At 42.0% G+C, this 21,954-nt stretch overlaps 5 protein-coding genes across 8 annotated transcripts; 3 read left to right on the top strand and 2 right to left on the bottom strand.

Annotated features, from left to right (window-relative positions):
* Positions 1 to 66: 66 nt before the first annotated feature.
* Positions 67 to 5,184, top strand: LOC117785079 (telomere-associated protein RIF1). Its single transcript, XM_034622965.1, has 4 exons — positions 67 to 311; positions 390 to 2,928; positions 3,001 to 3,263; positions 3,549 to 5,184. The coding sequence occupies exons 1-4, from the start codon at positions 216 to 218 to the stop codon at positions 4,956 to 4,958; spliced, it is 4,308 nt and encodes a 1,435-aa protein (XP_034478856.1). The 5' UTR covers positions 67 to 215; the 3' UTR covers positions 4,959 to 5,184.
* Positions 5,185 to 6,981: 1,797 nt separating this feature from the next.
* Positions 6,982 to 10,913, top strand: LOC117785083 (glycerol-3-phosphate dehydrogenase, mitochondrial). Of its 3 annotated transcripts, XM_034622976.1 has the most exons (9): positions 6,982 to 7,187; positions 7,244 to 7,247; positions 7,844 to 7,987; positions 8,048 to 8,204; positions 8,566 to 8,675; positions 8,745 to 8,857; positions 8,915 to 9,774; positions 9,839 to 10,542; positions 10,628 to 10,913. In XM_034622976.1, the coding sequence occupies exons 3-9, from the start codon at positions 7,886 to 7,888 to the stop codon at positions 10,760 to 10,762; spliced, it is 2,181 nt and encodes a 726-aa protein (XP_034478867.1). In that variant the 5' UTR covers positions 6,982 to 7,187; positions 7,244 to 7,247; positions 7,844 to 7,885; the 3' UTR covers positions 10,763 to 10,913. The 3 variants fall into 3 exon arrangements, with proteins under 3 accessions (XP_034478867.1, XP_034478869.1, XP_034478868.1); XM_034622978.1 differs by lacking the exon at positions 7,244 to 7,247 and having other exon boundaries at positions 7,849 to 7,987; XM_034622977.1 differs by lacking the exon at positions 7,244 to 7,247 and having other exon boundaries at positions 7,846 to 7,987.
* Positions 10,537 to 13,294, bottom strand: LOC117785089. Its single transcript, XM_034622987.1, has 5 exons — positions 13,050 to 13,294; positions 11,496 to 12,232; positions 11,094 to 11,304; positions 10,915 to 11,036; positions 10,537 to 10,756 (listed from the first exon to the last, which is right to left on the bottom strand). The coding sequence occupies exons 1-4, from the start codon at positions 13,219 to 13,221 to the stop codon at positions 10,915 to 10,917; spliced, it is 1,242 nt and encodes a 413-aa protein (XP_034478878.1). The 5' UTR covers positions 13,222 to 13,294; the 3' UTR covers positions 10,537 to 10,756.
* Positions 13,295 to 14,298: 1,004 nt separating this feature from the next.
* Positions 14,299 to 16,155, bottom strand: LOC117784169 (protein RRNAD1). 2 transcript variants are annotated; one of them, XM_034621829.1, is made up of 6 exons: positions 16,012 to 16,155; positions 15,725 to 15,952; positions 14,830 to 15,665; positions 14,625 to 14,767; positions 14,510 to 14,557; positions 14,299 to 14,449 (listed from the first exon to the last, which is right to left on the bottom strand). In XM_034621829.1, exons 1-6 carry the CDS (start codon positions 16,114 to 16,116, stop codon positions 14,370 to 14,372), a joined length of 1,440 nt encoding a protein of 479 aa, XP_034477720.1. In that variant the 5' UTR covers positions 16,117 to 16,155; the 3' UTR covers positions 14,299 to 14,369. The 2 variants fall into 2 exon arrangements, with proteins under 2 accessions (XP_034477720.1, XP_034477721.1); XM_034621830.1 differs by having other exon boundaries at positions 15,721 to 15,952; positions 16,012 to 16,149.
* Positions 16,156 to 16,328: 173 nt separating this feature from the next.
* Positions 16,329 to 19,928, top strand: LOC117784226 (PX domain-containing protein kinase-like protein). Its single transcript, XM_034621899.1, has 9 exons — positions 16,329 to 16,443; positions 16,517 to 16,712; positions 16,867 to 17,143; positions 17,208 to 17,613; positions 17,674 to 18,092; positions 18,160 to 18,302; positions 18,370 to 18,519; positions 18,641 to 18,845; positions 18,937 to 19,928. The coding sequence occupies exons 2-9, from the start codon at positions 16,611 to 16,613 to the stop codon at positions 19,143 to 19,145; spliced, it is 1,911 nt and encodes a 636-aa protein (XP_034477790.1). The 5' UTR covers positions 16,329 to 16,443; positions 16,517 to 16,610; the 3' UTR covers positions 19,146 to 19,928.
* Positions 19,929 to 21,954: the final 2,026 nt, after the last annotated feature.

The raw sequence follows: 21,954 nt of genomic DNA, 5'->3' as shown, positions 1-21,954 counted from the left end.
ATATGATGGTGGACATATCGATATCAGCCGCCATAAGTATCGATAGCTGTCTCTGTTACTTTTCACATCCCTAGTCACAGTGTTTCGCGCGCTTTTCAGAGCAAACTAAATGCCACAGACGACAAACGCGTAATTATAAAAGATTTGTGTGAGCTGTGTGGTTGGAAATTAATTGAAAGTAATATAAAGAATAAAGTAAACAAAGGCCAAACGCAATGGACATCGATGCAGAAGTAGGTCAGGCGTACCACACGGTGCAGTTGTCGACAAAAGAAATGCTGAAAACCAATCGACGTCAACATTATTGCAATGTAAGTAATTTTCACAATCTGCTGTGACATACATGCACTCTTTATGCAACTACAACAACACAATTTGTTGGTTTTTAGATGATAGATCTGCTGACAAGCAGCTGCAAAACCTCTGGCCTAGTAAACACCTCATTCACAAATGAGGAACTGGTCCAATTCTGGTTAGGCGACATTTTGCCCCTGATGTTTGACACGGATCGCAGCATACAGAACTGTGCCGTGGCCGCATTGGCCGAGGCTCTGGTTGCACTTGACGTCGCCGTTATACACGGCGCCAAGTGTTGGCCACAGATACGCAGCGAGTTTGTCAACAATTATACGACAAAAATCGGAGAGATGCGGGATGCAAAGAACAACAATTGGCACAAGATCTGGACCCTGCTGGTGCAGATCATGGACTGTGAACTGCTGCGTGGCTGCACATACATCAACAAATTTCTGGCTGTAGTCGAACTGGGCTTTCGAAATCCCGACAATGGCGTGCGATCCGAGGCATTCCTCTGCTGGCGCGTCCTCATCAAGATCTTTGCTGCCTATAATGAGCTAGCGGCAGGCAAACGCTTGCGTCTGCTCCTTATACCGTTGCGTACCTCACAGTCTCGCTCCTCGCATGTGAGCAGCATAAAGGTGCGTGTCTGGTGGTACCTGCTCACCTGCCTGGATGCGGAGCTGCCCAAATCCTTTGACAATGCCGTCGAGTACTTTTTGAGCTTCCTGTTTGGCGGCGGTTCGCGTAGCACAGCCACAGGATTAGCGCACAGCTATCAAACAGCGCGGGAACTGGCGCTGCCTTGCCTGGTTGCACTCTGGAACATGGAACCCAGCTCGGACTCACTGCAGCGCATGCTCCGCGAACTACGCCTAGAGATGCTCAGCCAGCCGTCGCCTTTGATGAATGTCGAGCTACTGCAGCAGCATTGGCGTCCCATGCTGGCTGCCGCTTTTGCCGGCATCCAGTTACTTTGTGAGCAAGAGAACAGCTCGGAAATGGAGCAGGAACAGCTGCATCTGCTGCTGCGCAATCTGACGCTGGCCATGCTCCAGCTGCGCGTGTCGCCCTTCATTGTAGCCTCCTGTGCGGAACTGGAGAAAACGCTGTCTACAGATGGACGTGTTGTGCGCTCCTTCTTCAATACGTACGCCGGAGCAGCTGCATCGCAGGTGCAATCGCAGCCACAACGTGTGGATTCCCTCGAAGTGCTGGAAGCCTACCTGAAGCTATGCCTTAAGGCACGCTCCGAGGTGCCACCAGCCATCCTGCAGCGCTGCATCACAATCATCTACGCTCCCGAGCAGCTGGAGGCGCACACTACAAGCGAATTCCGTCTGGTTAGCAAATTTGCGGAGCTGCTCATGCAGACCAATGATGAGGAGGACTACGAAGCCTTTGGCGTCAAGTTGCACATCTGGCGCCAGGTTTCGCTGACACTGCTCAACTATCTGCGTGAGAATGCCCTCGAATATCGTGTGGCCCAGAATGCAACGCTCTTGGATAACTGGATCCTGTGGCCGGTGCAAAGTTGCGCCAGTTTCGCTGGTCGTCGTGCCAACAGCGCCTTCGATGGCGCCTTCTGTGATCAATGGCGGCAACTCATCAACGCTGGACACAATGCTAATGAGCGCAAGAAGTTTGTCACTGAACTGAAGTCGGCGCTGGCCGATCTACTCAAGAATAGCAGCAAAGAGGAGCCACTTTTTGCCGAGCTATTCGATGCCTATGTGGGAGCTATACTCAAGCTGGGCATCTGCAAGGATGCGCCACTCTATAAGGATGTCTTTGCACTGCTTCAGTCGGTCTTCGATCGGACAACGTTGTCCCAACAGCTGCTGGAAGGTTGCCTGAATACGCTACGCAATCTGATACTGGAGCTGCGCCAGAATGAGCTAATGGTCATCTTTGATGCACTGAAACCAACGTTGGTGGCAGCCCTGCAGTGCTGGAACAGGCGCAAGTGCGAGGGCAGCTTCCTCATTGAATGGAAGCGGGCGATACAGGAGAAGTTCCGCAAGCTGGCCATGAAGAGCATGGCCAATCAGCTTAAGGATCTATTCAAGGGCGACGATCTGTTTGTTATCATACCCGCTGTGTGGAGCCTGAATCCTGACAAGCTTACTGATCGGCAAAAGGAACGCTTTGCCGAGAAGTCGGACATACCGGCGCTGTACAATGACATGAGCCAGTCGCAGGATTCCTCCATCAAGCCCTGGACACCCAAGAAGGTGGTCATTGCCAAGAGCAAGCAATCCGAATTGGCCATCGCCGGCAAGGAGGACAAGGAAACGGAACACGAAACAGATAAGCAACTGGACAAAGATGCCGACATTGTTATCATTGATGAATCACCGCCCCTTGAACCGGCCACGCCCACACGACGACGTCAAACCACAGAAACAATCAGCACAGAGTCCAACAGTACGGAAAAGTACAATTTCCGAAAACCACGCACGCAAATCGATGACGAGGCAACGAACAAGACATCACCAGCTCCTGGCGAGGAAACACCCACTCGACAGACGCGCAAACGTGCCGCACAAAAGGATAACAAAGGCGAGCAGGCGGAGAAACTCCGTTCACCCAAGAAACCAGCGGCAAATCCGCAGGCAACAACTGCAGCAGGTAAAATATAATTATGAAGCATGCCACGAATTGTTTGCCACATGTTTAACCTTTTGTTTGCTCCTACAACAGCTGTCGGCAAGGTCAAGGAAGTGGCAAAACCCACCCCTGTGCAGAGCGAGGATCTCTTTGCTGAATTATCAACCCCGTTAGCAGCAAGTGGACAGGTGCTGCCAGAGCAGGCCAAGAAAACGGCAAGTGTGCCGGAAACACATCTGAGTGTCACACCTGAATTGGTGGCCAGCACTCAGGTGGCGTCTGAGCTCATCAGCGATCCTCCCTTGCCCATAGTAGAGACTTCGCCAAGAAAGAACACTCCGCGATTATGCAATTTGGTAAGTAATTTAGATTTAATTTATAAAAATAAATTATTTTAGCGATAAAATTCAAATTAATATTTAAACACCAATTGATTCAAAACCGGAAAAACTCTTAACTTTCAATTAAGAGTAACGAAATTAAGATATAGTAATTTAATAAATATTAAACAGACTTTGGACAGATTTAGACATTATTCACTAGAGAGAGCAGATTAGCATATATGTAAATGTCCAATATTTTTATTAGATTAAAAGATGCACTCACTAACAGTAGTAATTTATTTATTTGTTTCTTTGTAGAACTCTCCGCCGGATCGCAAGCAGACAAACAACTCGACGAGTCCAACGCTGCGTCCAAAGCCATCAGCACATCTGACGGGACGTGGAGCGCAGTTGATTAATATGATACGCAACAAGAAACTGGATGCTGGTTCAAGTTATGCATTCTCGGCATCCGCGTCCTCATCGGGTGCTTTGAGTCGCAGCCAAGGAACGCCGGCACGAGTCATTGATCGTTCCGAGCTGGTGTCGACGCCCACGTGTGAGCTAAACGAGCTGGCCATGGAGCACACCTCGACACCCATTCAACAGGCCAAGGAACTGTTGATATTCTCGAAACGATTGCCCTCACCCTCGGCCAGTCCGTCGGCATCCATACTGAAGCGGAAGCTGCGCTGTGAGAGCGTCGATGATTTCGAGTCGCCGGCGATGAAGAGGAAACGCGTCAGCTTCCATGATCCGCCCGTGTCCGTGACAAAGGAGTATCTACGCGATACGGACGAGACGCGCAGCAGCAAGCCAAAGCGTTGTCTGCTCCCGGACAAGGAAAAGGACAAGGAAAGAGTCGGACAGGGACAAGGAACAGGACAGACTTCAGAAGTTAGGTCAGCGCTAAAGCGACGTGGTCGACTGGACAGCATCATTGAGATTGAGAAGTTTGCACACGAACAGACGGCCAGGAGTGCTGATAAGTCAATGGACAAGAGCAACACTGATGCTGCCATCGAGGATGAGGCCTTTGACACGCTCAAATGGAATGACACCACCACCACGACGACAACAACAACACACAACAACAGCAGCAGCAGCCACGTACCGGAGAAGCATCTGGCGGATAGAGATGTGGCAACAGCATTGCCACCCCAGGATCTGGCCATATTGGATGCAGATGCCTCATTGGATCTGGTTGCAGAGCAATGCTCGCTGGAATCCGTGCTGGAGCGCTACTTTGCCAAATCGAATAGCTCCAACCTAAAGAGTTCCCACATTCTGGCCAAGTTCTTGTCAAATCAAATGAACAGCAATGATAAGGTGAAGACCAGTGTGCTGGAAACGCTCTCGGAGAATCACTCCAAGGAGTTTCTGGATCATGCGGTGCGCGAGAATCTCTCCTCGGTGGTATGCGATCGCCTTAATCCCAACTCCGTGCTGGAGTACATCTGCGCCAAGTCGAAGATCAACAACAGCTGCCGGAGCAATCTCCTGGCCCAAGTGCCAGCCATGATACGCCTAGAAGCGGAGCGTATGAGTCTCCTCCAGCAGCTGCTACAGCAGTGCAGTCTCAACGATGACCAGCTGCTCGATCTCATTGCCCAGCTGATGCATTTGCGCCAATCTCGTGGAGATCGCAGCAGCTGCAGCATTGCCGGCAGCGCCAATGACAATGACAATGTGGCCGAAACGGCCGCCGACTCATCCTCCAATCTGTGAGTCAATCAATTTACCTGATGAAGGTATTAATTAATTATATATATGTTCAATTCAATTATCGTTGGCCATGATCAACTATTGTTGATCAATTGATCCCCCAATTTTATGCTCTAGTTTAAGTTTTATATTTTAAGATTATCACCTATTTTTTAAAACCACCTTTGTGGCTTTTCTTGATATGATTTACAAAAAAATACAAATACACGGAATTATATTTAAACCAAAATGCTGATTTGTTTAATTCTACTACAAAGTAAGTTAAGTTTATAGCAAAGGATTTGGTCACACTGGCAGAAAATGTAACCCAGATCAGTAGCATCTATTGTGAAACTTAAGTCAAAAATGTATCTCATATTTTAAAGTTACTTTAACAAAATAAATATGGTCAATTTGTTGTAAAAATGTATCTTATTCCATTAAAAGCTACGAACAGCGTACATGCCTTGCCCTAGTGAAGGTGATACACTTAGACAAACATCACACATGCAATGTATTATTCAAAATCGTTTTATTCACGTGCGAATTGTTTTCGTATGCCGTATCTAAGAAAGCTCTGTCAGTCGAAGACGTCGATGAGCTTCAAGCTTTCCAGTGGGCGTTAAGCACGCAACAGATGCGTGTCCCGTTCACAACAACTGCAAACTTAAATGTACAGATACGATACGATATAATTCGAGATATAAGATTGTTGTGGGAAACGAAAATAGAGAAATCGAGAAATCGCATTGCGAAGGTTATTTGTAGGTCTGCAATTCTATGGCTCTGGCTCTGGGTCCCAACAAATGTTTATGTATAAATAGCAATGGAATATTTTTCACTTTTTCTTTTGGCACTGACCTAACCCACCATCCACAATCCACCATGGCGTCTGTGACGTCCATCTTCATGTCTAGTCTCTGTCTGGGGAAACGACATCACTTTTCTGTCCCTGCACATTCTCATATGACGTCAGACGACAATTAACACTGGACTTGATTTTTTTGGCGGGCGAATTTCATTTGTGGATTCTCTCGCTAATGATTCATTCATAAATCAAGTGAAATGCGTTGAGCACTTGACGAAATTGCGTTTATCTGTGGAGCAGTTGAAGTACACACTAGACAGCATGCATTTGGGGACAGTATTAATCACTTTCAAATTATATAAATAAATTCATCAAGTAATACATTGAAATTCGTTTTAAGTATCAAAAAATTCAAGGCATTTTTGTAATTTTGCATAATAATTTTAACTTTGGAACGTTTTTCGCAACAAAATCGAACATTTGTTTAATAGTGTATGGGCTTTTTTTTGCCCTCTCATGACGATTTGTGTCAAAATTTGGCGCTTTTATCAACCTACGTATTGTGTATAGAGATAGACCCACAAATGTACGAGTATGTAATTGAATAATCGCCAAGTAATGGTATACGAAATATTCCTGCTTGACTTAGAGATACCACGTACGCCAAGTTTGGATGCAGATTAAATTTTGTTTTAAATTTACATTAAACTTAATGTAAGCTTGATTTGTAATTTTGTATTTGGTATAAATATTAATCCCCCATAATTTTAATATTCCATAAAGCCCGCACATAACGGACACCCTTATCAAACTATAAGGGAATCCACAGTTATAATTTATTTTTGCGCCTGTATACCCGCCGTCTGTCTGTATTGCAGGGTATAGTCACTGCTTAAATATATACCTAAAGATATGAATATAGAATTCCGCTCGCTGTGCTGGCTAGTTACAAAAAAAACATAATATAAACGACACCGTGTGCTCCGCTCATCCACAAGGTGAACACATTCCACACATTCACGATTCACGAATCGCTGTCTGCGAATAGTGTTATATATCTATTTTATTTATTTTTTTGGCTATTGCCAATTAGCTGCTTGTGGACTGCGGAGGCGGAGTGTAAGAGTGTTTGAGAAAGGCAGAGAGCGACAGACAGAGAGAGAGGTGTATTAGTATAACAGCTGTTTTCATCAGGAGTTGGCGAGGGGTAAACACTGCGATTTGCAAGTTCTCTGAGCCAAAAAAGCTGCACATGCAACAGCAACAGCTGCATTCGCAGCTAGCCAACGAACCTCCTAGACGACAGACCGACGACGACTGTCAAGCGATTCAGAGCTACAGGCAGAGCGAAACGTACGGACGGGGTAGCAGCAGCAGCAGTTAGAGTATTCCAGCTGAGAACGACTACAACTACGACTGCTTCCAGCATCAGAACATCAACAACGGTAAGCTTAATACACAATTTGACCTAACATTAAGCGGACGCGAACGCGGGAATCAGCAGCAATAGCGCCTCGAGTATTCAAAAAGAAGAAGAAACTGAAAAAAGTGACTAAAACTCTGATGTAATCATTCGCTGTTACGCCCGCAAAATATAAAAAAAAGTTTCTAAAGGCTTGTCGCTATCGTCGGTGGTGTTGTGGATTGTATTGGATCCGATTCGTTTTTGAGTGCGTGCTGCGAAGCAGTTTCAACTGGAATCTCCAAGGTAAACACTACGATTTTGATCAGGCAACAAAAAATACGGAGACACACTTAAATGAAATTTGTGGCAACAATTCAGTTGCAATTTCCATGCCAAAGCTTTATATGAGTCGAGTTCCGCCCGGCATGTTATGAAGCGCATATCGATTTAATACACATACTTAACGTATTATTATTTGTTTCCCCTCCCTTCTGTACATTGGAATGGAACTCACACACTTCCAATGCTGCGTGCGCGGGCAGCGAACAAAAAGTTCGCAACAAAAAAGCTTTTATTGCACTCTCACTACAAAGCAGAGAGAGGGCAAGAGAGCGCGCGCATTTAGAAGAGCAATTTAACAGCAACTACTAGGCATGCCGTTTAATTGTTGTTTTAATGTAAATTAACTTTTTTATTAGCAGCAACAGAAGCAGCAAAAGAGTACGCGTTTAAGAGAAGATGTCGTCGCGTATGTTTAAATTTGGCGTCGCCGCAGCCAGCGCCTGTGTGGGCTCTGTGGTGGCTTCATGGAGCATTGATCGCTGGAATTCACCACATGTGGTAAGTGTTGCATAAAGGATAGCTCTCACAAACAGGTCATCTTAACAATGCTCTCTGTAGGTCAACAATGCCATGCAACGTCCACCCAAACGCAAGCGCACTCTTCCCATGCGCAGTGAACAAATCAAATCCCTGATGAGCGGCGAGGAATTCGATGTGCTCATCATTGGTGGCGGTGCCACAGGAGCAGGTTGTGCTCTGGACTCCGTAACGAGAGGTGCGTAGTGTTTTAGTTAATATTGCGAGGGTCGAGTGATAAGTTATTGGAAAGAAATCGCGACTTATTTAATCAAGGGATCGCAAATGAGATTTATGAGTTGATTAAAATCTAAGCTAAAGCAAAATTGAAGAATTACCTGTATTTTTAATTTTTATAATTAAAGTAATATAATTCAAATTAAAATTACAAGATATTCTTTGTTTATAATTAAAATAGAAGATTACTCTTTAATTAAAATTTTTATTTTTATAAATTGTGTTTGTTGAAAAGTCAACTTAATCTATTGAAACAAGTCAGTCTACCCTCGTATATGTATTTGATTAGAGTACTCGAATTCATGCATTTTCTCTTTGATCAGGTCTTAAGACGGCACTCGTGGAGCTGGACGACTTTGCCAGCGGCACCTCATCCCGTTCCACCAAGCTGATCCACGGTGGTGTGCGTTATCTGCAGAAGGCCATTCTGGGCGTAAGTTACCTACCAGATACTCTAGTTGCCAGCTAGAAGCTAATGAGTACACTCTCTTCTCGTCTCCAGCTAGACCTGGAGCAGTATCGAATGGTTAAGGAGGCGCTGCAGGAGCGTGCCACAATGCTGGAGTCGGCGCCACATTTGACGCATCCGTTGCCCATCATGCTGCCCGTTTACACGTAAGTCAGCAACAGGAACTCTTGAACATATAGTTAATGAACTGATCTGCTTGTCAGGTGGTGGCAGTTGCCCTATTATTGGGTGGGCATCAAGGCCTACGATCTGGTTGCCGGCGATCGTAATGTGAAGAGCTCGTATTTGCTGTCCAAGAATGATGCACTGGAGCTGTTTCCCATGCTGAAGAAGGACAAGCTGTGTGGTGCCATTGTCTACTACGATGGCCAGCAGGATGATGCCCGCATGTGCCTGGCGGTGGCATTGACGGCAGCTAGACATGGTGCCACCGTGTGCAATCATGTGGAGGTCAAGGAGTTGCTCAGGAAGGACGATGGCACTGGCAAGAAGGTGCTCTGTGGCGCCAAGGTTAAGGATCATATATCCGGCAAGGAGTTCACCGTCAAGGCCAAGTGCATTATCAATGCAACCGGCCCCTTCACCGACTCCATTCGCAAAATGGACGATCCGACGGTGAAGAGTATTTGCGCGCCCAGCTCTGGAGTGCACATTGTGCTGCCCGGCTACTACAGTCCCGATCAGATGGGTCTGCTGGATCCCTCGACATCCGATGGACGCGTCATCTTCTTCCTGCCCTGGCAACGGCAAACGATTGCCGGCACCACAGATCTACCCTGCGAAATAACGCACAATCCCTCACCCACCGAGGATGAGATTCAGTTCATTTTGAGCGAAATCAAAAACTATCTTAATGCCGACGTTGAGGTGCGTCGTGGCGATGTCTTGTCCGCCTGGAGCGGCATTCGTCCGCTCGTCTCCGATCCCAACAAGGAGGACACGCAATCTCTGGCGCGTAATCACATCGTCCACGTCAGTCCCTCAAATCTCATTACCATTGCCGGTGGCAAGTGGACAACCTATAGAGCCATGGCCGAGCACACACTCGATGCAGCCATCAAGGGTGAGTGAGATCAAGGATCAATCAATGATTAGCTCGACATTAATCTTATGTAATCTCTGAGCAGCTTGCAACCTGAAGCCCGAACGTGCCGACGCTGTTACATCGTTCCTGAAAATCGAGGGCGGTCAAGGCTGGACACCGACCATGTACATCCGCCTGGTGCAAGATTTTGGCCTGGAGTGCGAGGTGGCACAGCATCTGGCTAAATCGTATGGCGATCGTGCCTTTGCCGTATCCAAGATGGCATCGCTCACGGGCAAACGTTGGCCCATCATTGGCAATCGCATCCATCCCGAGTTCCCCTACATTGATGCGGAGATTCGCTATGGCGTCCGTGAATACGCTTGCACCGCTATAGATATGATTGCTCGTCGTCTGCGTTTGGCCTTCCTCAACGTGCAGGCCGCTCAGGAGGCACTGCCCGTGATTGCGGACATTATGGCCGAGGAGCTGCAATGGTCCAAGGAGGAGAAGGAGCGCCAAATCAAGCAGGCAACTGACTTTTTGGCCAACGAAATGGGACATGCGGTCAATCGCTCATCCAAGGAAAGAATACCAATCAAACTGTCCAAGGAGGAGATTCAGACATATGTGAAACGCTTCCAGTTGATTGACAAGGACAAGAAGGGTTATGTCTCCATCAATGACATTAGGCGGGGACTCAAGAGCTTCGGCGATGGCGATGTCTCCGGCGAGCAATTGCACGATATTCTCAGGGAGATCGACACCAACATGAACGGTCAAGTGGAACTCGATGAGTACTTACAGGTTTGTGTCTGTCGTCATTACATTTAATTACATTCACAATTACAACATTTACAATACTAACATTTAATGATCTTAATTTAATTAGATGATGTCTGCGATTAAGACCGGTGATGTGGCGTATTCCCGATTCGCCCGCATGGCCGAGCTGGAGGAGCAGAAGCACGAGGCGGCCAATCTGAAGACGAAGATCAGTGTCGATCGCTCCGGCGGCGGCCTGTAAACGTTAAGCGACTTAACAATACGATGACACACGATGCGCTCATCTATAGTAAATCAAGCACACTTTTTTTAGCATTAAGTTCAACGAATTATACACAATCTATTTAAAATTATTTCTTTTCATTTTATTGTTAATAAAGTCTTGAAACTTACTCAGGCGATTAAACAATTTGAAGCTGGCTGCGGTTGCTCTTTTGGTGCAGCATCTGGTTGACGATTTCCCGCCTGTCCATTCTTTGGCCTCCTTTGCGGTTCCCCTCGTTCCTCTCGACTGCCTAAAGAACATAATTAATGATTAATGTTTTAGCATAGTCTTGACGATTTTGACATACTGAATGAGGATTGCACATTTTGGCTAATGTCACTGGTTAGATTCCCGGCAGCTCGCATAAGAGTATAGTGCTCAGATACGACACAGTCATACATACTGGTTCTTTGATTCTGCGTGAATGCTGCAAACATATCCAGATTTGGATCCCAGAAGAACGGCAGTTTACCATTCCGGCGAGACACGGCCAAACACTTGGCCAACGCATCGAACATCTGAAATGATTGGGATTATTAAAATCAAACATGAGAATTCTTAATGTTTTTTAAATAAGATAACCAGCTTTGCAATTTTAATGCTAAATAAAGATAAAATTGACATTCCGCAAGAAAATATATATATATGGACAATGTTGAGAAAAAACTTAATTTTCCAATATTTATAAATATAGTTACTCTATACTCACATCGATCAGTATCTCGGACAGTTTCTTTTGTCTCCAATAAGTTGCGGGTCGGCTCTTAATTTGCCACAGCAATAGAGTCTTGATATAATAACTTTTAATATTGTTCATATTTGGCTTAGAGTCGCGGAACTTCTTCATCAATTTAATTACAATCTTTAACTTTTCCTTATCCTTGAGCATTTCTTTTTCAGCCTCATAGTATGATGCACGAAATGATATGTTGTTCGTTTGTTGTGGCTTTAAGGGTTTCGGAATCGCATCCCAATATTGAATATTTTGGAAATACTTGAGTTGCTCTGCTCCCAAAACATTTTGCTGTGCACTTAGCCTAACAGCCGGCACAAAATCAACAGAGTATTTCATATTCGGTTCATTAATAAACACTGTATGGGCCGGGCCGCATCGCTTATAGACAATCTTCGAAGGTCTCCCATCGACTATAATCTTGCTCCCCATTTTATTTAGAGCGCGAGTAAAGGCGCCACATATCATGTCCTGTAGCTTATCCTCCAGCAGCAGGTTATTGGCTGAAACTATTTTCTTCAGATTCGTGAAGGTAGTTTTATGTTGAGTCTGGTTGTGAAGAATATTTAACACCTCCGTCATGTCCAGGGTAACATTGCCAGGTTTTCTAGGATCTTTCTTTACGATAATCCTATCATTTTCAGGAAATTTTAGGTAGATCACCAAATCAAATTCATCGGGCTTTGTGATTTTCAAATTATCGCCATAGCTTCCTGTGCAACAAGATATAAAGCGCATATGTAATTTGTTGATTTGATAAGACAATGTCATATCTTTATCTAAAAACTTACAACGGATATGAATCGCAATATTGTTACAGGCCTACCGTATTCCCTTTATCTTATCTTTACTAGCTTATATAATTTATGATCTGGTGAACTTAGGCCACAATTTCCAGGAAATCTGTCAGTCTTTAGCTAACAGGGAAGTTGATATAATAAAACCCTTATTAGACCCCAAGTCAATATAACGATCTATAATCTTATCATTTCCGATGTGTACCGCTTTGTTTATTTTGTTTAAATCTATTAGATTGATTTATCAAATATCTTTCCTTGTATCGATCAGTCGAAAATCTATAATCTTATCATTTCCGATGTGTACCGCTTTGTTTATTTTGTTTAAATCTATAAGATTGATTTATCAATATCTTTCCTTGTATCGATCAGTCGAAATTAAAAACCGGGATCTGCAAGGATATTTAATTTGGTTTTCCGTAAACAACCTTTCTTTCGTCTCAATATATAAAAAAAATATGTTAGGATAATGAAAATATCAAAAATATCACTTTTCATGAGTCAGATAACAAAGCATCTTATGCAAATTCGCTATATGTACATATATCTTTACTCTATGAATAGTAAATGACGATCAAAAATAATATTCATTTATACAGGGTATAATGATCTTCCAAACTCATTTCGATCGCTATATACGAGTTGATAACGCCACGTAGACGTCATTTGTAAATCTACAATTATGTTGCACTTTTTGCTTTGGCATTTAATAGTCTGGACCACGCCCACTTACCGCCTAGTTTGTGTCCACAGAGCCATTTGCATATAGGCGCCTCCTCAGATTTTAACGTGGAGTAAATTGTATCGCGCAAAGTATTGTAATGTTGGGTGTATACTTTTCGATTCGCATCAATATTAATAAAATTCGCAACATTTTTTTGTAATTCTTGTTCTAGGTTGGACATCTTAAGGTTTTACTTTCACTGAAATACTCGATCCGTAATCGTTCAGCGCGAATTGCAAACTGAAATCAGAAATCCAAGAGCACTAAACAGGAAAACTCGAAAGCATGAATTCGTCCCACATTAAAAACCGGCATTGAGAGAGTATCTGCAAGAGAGTATCTACAACAGAGTATCTTCTATCAAGGTTACAAGAGAAATTAAGGTTGAGATTCTTATGAGACCGAGAGAAAATTCAAATATGCTGGGAATAATTAATGCATATAAAATTGCTTATAGAATAGCAAATCAAATGAATATGCTTAGTTTCTATCACAATCTATGCTGTGCTAAAAATAAAAAACTGCAACTATCTCGGTTCCTATTTCACACATAAATTACCGTGACGTCACTGGAATTGTTTTCGATAATGCGAGCAACCTTATTTCAATATGCTTTACAACACTTAACGTCAATACAACTGCAAAGTGCGAGCGAGAAAGGCAGTTTTTGTTTTGAAATTCTATATGTATGTACGTTGAGACCGAACAGTTTGTTTGTTTATTCATACACATACTTAAGGCGCACGCACCATAAAATGTTAACTGAATTCCGACAATTTCAAGAGCTAAGTACGTGGTCTTGTCCCAAGTAAGCGCATACTTCGCGCATTGAAAAGATTATGGGGAATTCCCTGAAATTCGGTCTTTGGTTTTTCGGTTTTCAAATCTGCTTTAACAATATATGGATTAGGATCCTAGAGTAAAGTAATTTGACAAAACATAAATGTTTTCGCTACAAGAGTTATTTTGTAAAATCGTTCCCTGTATGCCGTTTTTAAATAAAACCTCTTTCTTAAAATCCCTAACAACCCAAAGCAACCGGAAACTGTTATCATTTGTTTCGTTTATTTTTTTTAAACATTTTATAAAGCTTCTATTGATCCCTCATAACTTTGTCAAAACTCAACCGATTTTCACGCGGAATGTCATTTTGATCATAATTTGGCCTCTAAACTGATTCGGCATTTAAATTTTTATCATCTAGAAAATTCGATATTATCCTTAAAATTATCCTTAAAAATTTTATAGACAAAGTTTTTATACTAATTTTTATTTTATTGTCAAGAGATGTTATTAATAAAACAACAGGTTATATATCGGTTTGTAAGATCAATTCTTTACGGCGCTAGTTATATGATTTCTGGGTGAAATTCGGGGATCAAAAATGGCCTCTATGTTAACCTGACATCCTGGAACATATAAAAAGTCGTGAGTAACCAAGATATAAACGATATATCTGAATACCGTACCTTTCTCCAGGAGAAACATTGCGCGATCGTATAGAATAATACTTTCCACTATATTAAGAAAAAATCAGAAAATATGTATAAAATTGTTTGTAAACAAATCTTAAGGAGTTCTCACCGTGCGGTGCCAACATCAGCCGTAACGTATAAAAGCAGACGATGCGTTCCCAATGCAATAAATCAGTTTCTATTTGTTTACTATTTAATTGAGTTGAATTCAGTTCAGCAAATCGCGTACCTTCGACTGCTTTCTGAAAGTAGCTGAAAACGAAAGTGTTGCTTAATTATATATTCATCAAATTATCTACACGAATGGAACATACTCATTAAAGGTCATTCCGGGGGCATGTTTCACATTGCGCAGGGCAGAATGACGTAGATCGGGAAAGTGATGGACAATAATACGCTCAGCAGCGGCACGGAGTGAGTGAATTTTCAGGTATTCATGCTGGCCAGCTTTGAGGCGATCATAGTACAATTCTATGGCATGGCAGGCGATTTCCCGTGCTTCGTAGCTGAGCTGACAACTGTGGGCATCAGTTTGCAGTTGTCGCCGGAGCTGCGAGCTGAGCGGATAACCATGTAAATCCATTTTGGGTTGTGATTCCTGTGTGCTCATCTTATGATAACAACAGCCGACAAAATTGAGAAACTTTGCTTGCTCACAGTTTAGAAACATGCGCATTAAAGTGGCTCCTAGATCTCCACATGGATGCAGACCAATGATACCGAATTGAAAGTCCGTGTCTGGCAACTGGAATGCTTCCCTTATGCTCTCGATGAACTCCGTTGGCTTAGTGCTGCTGCTAAGACGCTGTGTAAGATGTGCAGATCGCTTGAATTTGGCAAGTTCACTGGCATCCAAGTGCTTTGCAGCCATGCTCTCCAATTTGGCGTCAATCGCCAGAGCTTGTTGGTTCAAATTCGCCTGCATTTCGAAGCAGCAGACGTTGATGCCGTAACCGTAGCCCAAGATGCGTGCAAGGTGCCCGAGGCCAGCACCGAAGTCCACCACAAAGTCAATTGAGTTCTGTTGACAGCTTCGGGCACAGATTGCAGCCATTCTTTTGATCTCGTGCGACTTTTTTGGCTTAACGCATTTCATGAACATGTGCTTCAGCTTCCGATGCTCCAGGAGTGGGCAACTCGGCAATTCAACCTGTGCACATATGGCATTGAATCGTATATATAGTAAATTAACTTGACTTGTTTACCAACTTCTAGCTGCCTCTTTGGTGTCCGACTAATGTCCAATGAACACAACACCTGCCGCAAGGCCAAAAGCTCCAAGGGCCATAGGGAACGTCTTGTCACCTGGACACCCACATCGACATCCACATCAACATCGCTTTGCAATAGTTCGGACAGCGATTCTACTGGCAACTGTTCCAAATGCTTCTGCCAACTTAACGGAAGTTTGTTCCAATGATCTTCCACATAAAAGTCCTGCAAATTAAAATAATAATCAGCATTGGAATTTCAAGAAAAACTATTGTATTACCCACCGATACATAGGAATTTAATAACCATTCGTATTTTTTAACCACATTCAAACAGGTGTCTAGTTTGTTAGAAATATCGATCATGTTGTTTGACGAGCTTTGATGCATGGATTGTATTAAAGACTAGGAAGAACTGTTCCTCATATGGCGCGCATAAATGTTTATTTAAAATTTGAGTTATACGAAATTTGTTGTGCAGTAAAAACCAAAGCAACTTTATCTTTCGGTGTATTACCAGGGGTGAGTAAGAATTATCGAAAGCACAACATGCACTCAATACAGGTAAAAGTTTAAATCGATAGTCGGAATTTTTTCTGGAATTAAAAGCTGCCAGACCGCTTTTGGGTTCAAGGCTGCCACCCTGTTCTTTGAGATTTATTTATTAATTAATTGGCCACAAAAACCAAGAAAAAAACAATATAAGAAGAAAATTTTGTAAGTAAATCATAAAAATAAGTGCAAAGTGTCGTTATTAATTATATTTGTGCATTTTTATCATCAATAAAAGGGTGAGACTGGTATTCACACGCACACATACATACATACACATATTGGCAGTGCCGTTAGCTAAAGCTAAGTGAAAATGTATCTGCAAACAACAAATGGCAATATTTGCAAGCAGATATGAACGAAAATTACCTATTGATGACACTGAGGCTATAAGCTGCGAAATCTCTACAGTCGAGGAGGTCGACGGGCATACGGTAAGTGCAATTGCATATTGAAAATTTATACTCACAACGAAAAATCAATAATCTGCGACGCCGCTGCCGTCAGCGATGTTGTTGTTGATGACGCCGATTTTGACTGTCTGTGTGTGTGTATTTGCATTGATGTATCTAAATGTATCTTTTTTAGGAATATTTACTGCGTGTGCAGAGGGGAAACAGCTCCTGGACTGTTCTACACCGATACAATGACTTCAATAAACTGCACCAATGTCTTCGTATCTCTGGCATTGAATTGCCGTTGCCTGGCAAGCGCATCTTTGGTAATATGCGTCCGGACTTCATAGCTGAACGGAAAGAAGCATTGCAAGTTTACATAAACACAATACTAATGAATCCCATATTGGCATCATCGCTGCCGGCCAAGCGCTTCGTCGATCCCGAAAGCTACTCTCAATCATTCCATGGTAAGTACTGTCGATTTATCTCTTTTAATATTTGCTTGTCTAATCCCAAATCCCGATTACACAGATCATGCAGTGCAAAATGCACTGCTCTGCCTACGCAATGATTCAGTGTGGGCACTGGGCGCTACAATGGGTGCTATAGGTTGGCGACTACGCAAGCATTACTTTAAGTTGACGACCAAGCCGCCAGAGAAGAGCAACAAGTTGGTGAAGAGTGGATCTCAGACACATCAAAGCAAACACTTTGCTGCTGGCAGCAATGGAGGCAGTCACTCAATCTCAATTGATGCTGGCTCAGCGGATCCCAATGCGGAAATGGTCGCCGAATGGTGTGAATATGGTCCGGACAAGTTTGTCGAAGAAAAGGAAATTAATGGTGTCCTGAAGAGTTTAATTGGCTTGCAGCATCCACACATTGAATCAATAGTTTTCGCAGCAAACACAGAAAGTGGTTGCTTGGTTATCAGAAAGTGAGTATCCTTTGTTATCACATAGATAAATATTAAATATCTTAACTTATGCACATACAGATTCCATAAACACGGTACTCTGAAGGATGTGCTGTGCATGGCAACGCCCAAGAATCCGTTTCTGAGCAAATACGGCAATCCCAAGGGACGCACTGCACTCTCCATGAAGCAAGTGGCAACCTATGGCAAACAGATATTGGATGCTTTGATATTCTTGCATTCAAAAGGCTATGCTTACGGTCACTTACATTCCGGCAACATTGTCATTGTGGATGACTGCGTCAAACTGTTGGATGTTGAGAATTATCTGCTAGGTGTACCAGCGTTCTATCGACCATTTTTTGTACAGCACAGCAAGATCCATACTATCGAGCAGGTTGATGTATACTGTTTTGGTCATGTACTCTTCGAAATGGCCATGGGTTATCCGCTGCAGGAGTCCGTTGTGCGTCAGATCACCGAATGCCCGGAAGCATTAAGTATGAGCTGATTAACAGCTAACAGTATGATTGAATATATGATTATGATCATTTTTAAACTTGATAGAATCTCTGTTGGAGAGCATACTTTCGAAGGAAGCATGCAAGGCTGGCCTGCCCACATTGGAACAGTTGTTGGCACACAGATTCTTCACACAGTATGCCACCGACATAGCCTCGACTGAGAAGCCGCACTTCAAGTTGTCCCTGGTAATAGTACATAAACGATCTATTTCAGCCAGTTTCTAATAATTATTTTCCTTTCGTTGTTATTCAGAATGCAAAGGAGCTACTCAGGCAGGCGGCTGCGAAAAGCGAAAATCGTTTGCGTGACGAGCAAAAGTCGGTGAAGAATCAAAAGCGTATTGTTCGCGTGCAGGAGTTAATGAGCTGCGAGGAGGAGAAGCGCAAATCAAAGCAAAAAGCAGTTAGTATTGCTCAATTTAGTCGTAGTTAATTAATTAGTTTTAGTATGCTTACAAACCATTACGTAAATTGTAATCATTGCTTATTTTTTTGGCTTATTGTTTTATTTGTACTATATTTAGAAATTAGAGCACAAACAGTCGAAGCTAAAGCAACAGGGTTCACTCCAAGCAAGCAATGGACGCTTGTCGCTGGCCGCTGCGACTGCTGCTTCGACCAGCACAGCTACAGCTGCTATCGGTGGTGGCCTAAGCACAGCAGACTCATTCAATCGCTCCGACAGCACACCCGAAGAACCACCACCACCCACTCTGGCTGGCCTCAAATGTAGCTATTTGTTTACATTCGTTTTTATTTGCCTTAAAACAAAATACTTTACTTTATTCTCTAATTCTAATCTCTGCATTGACATTCACAGCACACACAACGGGGGCACAGACACCGCGTCAGGAGCTACCCACCAGCAGCAGTGCTACGGTCTCTGTGGAGAGACAGATATCGACTCCGAACATGGCATCCGCGGACGTTGAAGCTGGCGACGAGGATGAGCCCACACGGTCAGCGCTGCTCGAGTCAATTTGCAAATTCAATCGCGGCTCTTTGCGCAAAGTGCGATCGAATGATTAAGGCATTGGATTAGGAGTGTCTCATGAATTTTACATTAGTTAAATTTTGGACCAAATGTGGCGTTATGAAATAACGGATCCATTAAATTACAAACAAAACCAAAAAGTAAATGAATGATGTTAAAGAAGGAGAAGATCAAATCAATTGAATAACCAACAACTATAAATAATTATTAAATACACACATTGGTAAACGAATGCATCTTATTATTGGCATAAACATAAATTAATGTAAAAGTAAAGCAAAAACTTAACAATCCAGCATAAGTACTAAGTATAACTATATTTACTAACGAAACCCACTGAATCTGTGTCCACAAAACAAACTAAACAACAAGTTAAATGTTTTATTAACTCGATAATGATAAATACTTATGTACGTCTGTCTACAGTATAGTACTATATACTATATGATAAGTTTCAAATCACACTCGGTCAAAGCGGCCAACGGTACGCAACTAAAGCTTTACATATATACATATACAAAAAAAAAAAACAAACATATACAAATACATGACCACTACACGACTGAGAATAATCTTTGGTACGAGGATCTTAAATGAGAAACAAAATGAAAAAAAAAACCACAAGAAACTTTAGAAACTTTCCAAAAATATTAACGATAAGTCTGCACCAAAAATTAGCACAATGGATGCTCTAATCTAAACTTATATGATATAAAAACAAGAACAACTTAAGAAGAATATGTATATGTAACTCACACATTGTAATTCGTTCCTCGATGTCGTTCTTGTGCTCAACTGCACCTAACGATTTTAAAATGCCAAAAAAAATGATGCACTGCAATTGTTTTTTCTCTTCTCTTTATTGTTTATCTTTTTTTGTTTTGTTTCTTTGTTATAGACAATTTTATTATGTGTGTAATGGAAAAATCTCTGTAAATCTCAATTGATGTATACAAATAATACTTTTATTAAATGTTTTAATGTGCATAACTGCAAAAGACATACATAAAAAACATATAATATTATATAATCGGGCCATAATGAGCATACCATAAGATATAAGTGAATCGTAAACAATTGTAATTTGATATATTTATGTGAATGTCTATGTGTTTTTTATGTAAACGACTGTGTATCTGTATGTTCGTATACTGGAGTAAATTCAACGTCTAACGAAGTACATAACTATGAGAAAGCATATTATACTATATGTAAACCGAATAAAGAGTAAAGTATTTATCGTTGTAACCGAATCGCATTTTTACTGGGTACAAAATGATTGCAAAAACTGTTACATAAAACACGTTTCCCATGTAGTTAGTATACGTAAAGGAGTGATTATAATTGAGATAATATTATCATTATTCGTAGACCTTAAGGCTCGAATTTTCGTAATCCGGTTAGATTTGAAATGAGATGGCTTCTGCTAGGATTCTGAAGTTCCTGTCGCTTTACAACCAGGTCATTGGTGCTGTAATGAGATATTAGATAAGCATGGATCCATTTTCATACGAACTCGACCGTTCTGGTCCTGCTTACCATAGAAATAACATATGCTGTGGAGGCTTGTCGTTAATCCGGACTAGGACTAGAGCTATATCGGGGACCTCGCTCCAGAGCCATAAAAAGCTCCGCCGATGTTGTCTTGCTTTTAGGTTCGTCTGCAGCACACTCAACTTTATAGGTGGCTGCTTCACCTCCGACATCCCCTTCATCCGGTTCGTCTAGCGTCAGATCCTGGACTTCTTCGAAGGTAGAGTCAAGACCCAGGTCTTTTTCCAGCTCTCCAGTCTGCAGGGTGTGCGTATTCTGGTCCTCGGGATGGCGCTTTTTCAGGCGTAGGTAAACACTCGCCATGCCCCAAGCCAAAGTTGCTAGCTCAAAGAGTTGACCAACTTCCAAATGTCATAACTTGAAGAAAACTGAACCGATTTTCAAGTGGAATGTCATTTTGATTATGGTTTGGCCTCTAAACTGATTTTGTATTAAAATTTTTAACATCTAGAAACTTTAAAATTTTTTTCGATTCTCAGCCATCTAACATCCAATTTTCCATACCTACCCCTTGACATTTTTTCAAAAACTTAAATCTCTCATAACTTCATCAAAAATTAACCGATTTTTGAGCGGAATGTCATTTTGATCATTATTTGGCCTCAGAATTAATTCTGCATTTAAATTTCTAACATCTAGAAACTTTAAAATTTTTTTCGATTCTAAGCCATCTAACACCCAATTTTCCATACCTACCCCTTGACATTTTTTCAAAAACTTAAGTCTCTCATAACTTCATTAAAAATTATCCGATTTTCAAGTGGAATGTCATTTTGATCATGATTTGGCCTCTAAATTCATTCTGCATTTAAATTTCTAACATCTAGAAACTTTAAAATTTTTTCGATTCTAAGCCATCTAAAATCCAATTTTACATACCTACCCCTTGACATTTTTTCAAAAACTTTAATCTCTCATAACTTCATCAAAAATTAACCGATTTTTGAGCGGAATGTCATTTTGATCATTATTTGGCCTCTAAATTCATTCTGCATTCAAATTTTGTTCATTTAGAAAATTTAATTAATTTCGATCAAGACTCGATTTCGATGCTAAGGGTCCCCCCTATGAATTTTCGAAAATTCAAAATTTTAAATCTTAAGTTTTCACTTTTAATCAACTCCTTATATCGTAATTAGTATAAAACAACACTTTAAACTTGATTCTGAGACCATTCATTTTTTTGTAAAAAATCATGAAGAATTGGACAAAAATTTTGACTTGTAAAGTGTCAAAATCCGAAGTCAGGCCAACTTCAAACAGTCATAACTTGATATAAACTGAACCGAT

This window comes from Drosophila innubila (assembly GCF_004354385.1).
Source record: "Drosophila innubila isolate TH190305 chromosome 2R unlocalized genomic scaffold, UK_Dinn_1.0 1_C_2R, whole genome shotgun sequence".
In the NCBI taxonomy this organism is placed as follows: domain Eukaryota; kingdom Metazoa; phylum Arthropoda; class Insecta; order Diptera; family Drosophilidae; genus Drosophila; species Drosophila innubila.
The sequence above is the reverse complement of the archived record's forward strand: the minus strand, read 5'-3'. Positions and strand labels throughout refer to the sequence as shown.

Coding starts and splice junctions, on each gene's coding strand:
- LOC117785089 (XM_034622987.1), bottom strand. CDS start 13,221: ATGTCCAACCTAGAACAAGAATTACAAAAAAATGTTGCGAATTTTATT. Junction 12,233..13,049: donor CTGTGGACACAAACTAGGCG/GTAAGTGGGCGT, acceptor CTTGTTGCACAG/GAAGCTATGGCGATAATTTG. Junction 11,037..11,093: donor AAATGTGCAATCCTCATTCA/GTATGTCAAAAT, acceptor TATGTTCTTTAG/GCAGTCGAGAGGAACGAGGG.
- LOC117785079 (XM_034622965.1), top strand. CDS start 216: ATGGACATCGATGCAGAAGTAGGTCAGGCGTACCACACGGTGCAGTTG. Junction 2,929..3,000: donor GCAGGCAACAACTGCAGCAG/GTAAAATATAAT, acceptor CTCCTACAACAG/CTGTCGGCAAGGTCAAGGAA. Junction 3,264..3,548: donor CTCCGCGATTATGCAATTTG/GTAAGTAATTTA, acceptor GTTTCTTTGTAG/AACTCTCCGCCGGATCGCAA.
- LOC117785083 (XM_034622978.1), top strand. CDS start 7,886: ATGTCGTCGCGTATGTTTAAATTTGGCGTCGCCGCAGCCAGCGCCTGT. Junction 8,858..8,914: donor ATCATGCTGCCCGTTTACAC/GTAAGTCAGCAA, acceptor TCTGCTTGTCAG/GTGGTGGCAGTTGCCCTATT. Junction 10,543..10,627: donor AACTCGATGAGTACTTACAG/GTTTGTGTCTGT, acceptor TAATTTAATTAG/ATGATGTCTGCGATTAAGAC.
- LOC117784169 (XM_034621829.1), bottom strand. CDS start 16,116: ATGCATCAAAGCTCGTCAAACAACATGATCGATATTTCTAACAAACTA. Junction 15,953..16,011: donor TATTAAATTCCTATGTATCG/GTGGGTAATACA, acceptor TTTAATTTGCAG/GACTTTTATGTGGAAGATCA. Junction 14,450..14,509: donor AATGTTTCTCCTGGAGAAAG/GTACGGTATTCA, acceptor TATATGTTCCAG/GATGTCAGGTTAACATAGAG.
- LOC117784226 (XM_034621899.1), top strand. CDS start 16,611: ATGGCAATATTTGCAAGCAGATATGAACGAAAATTACCTATTGATGAC. Junction 17,614..17,673: donor GGTTGCTTGGTTATCAGAAA/GTGAGTATCCTT, acceptor ATGCACATACAG/ATTCCATAAACACGGTACTC. Junction 18,846..18,936: donor CACTCTGGCTGGCCTCAAAT/GTAGCTATTTGT, acceptor TGACATTCACAG/CACACACAACGGGGGCACAG.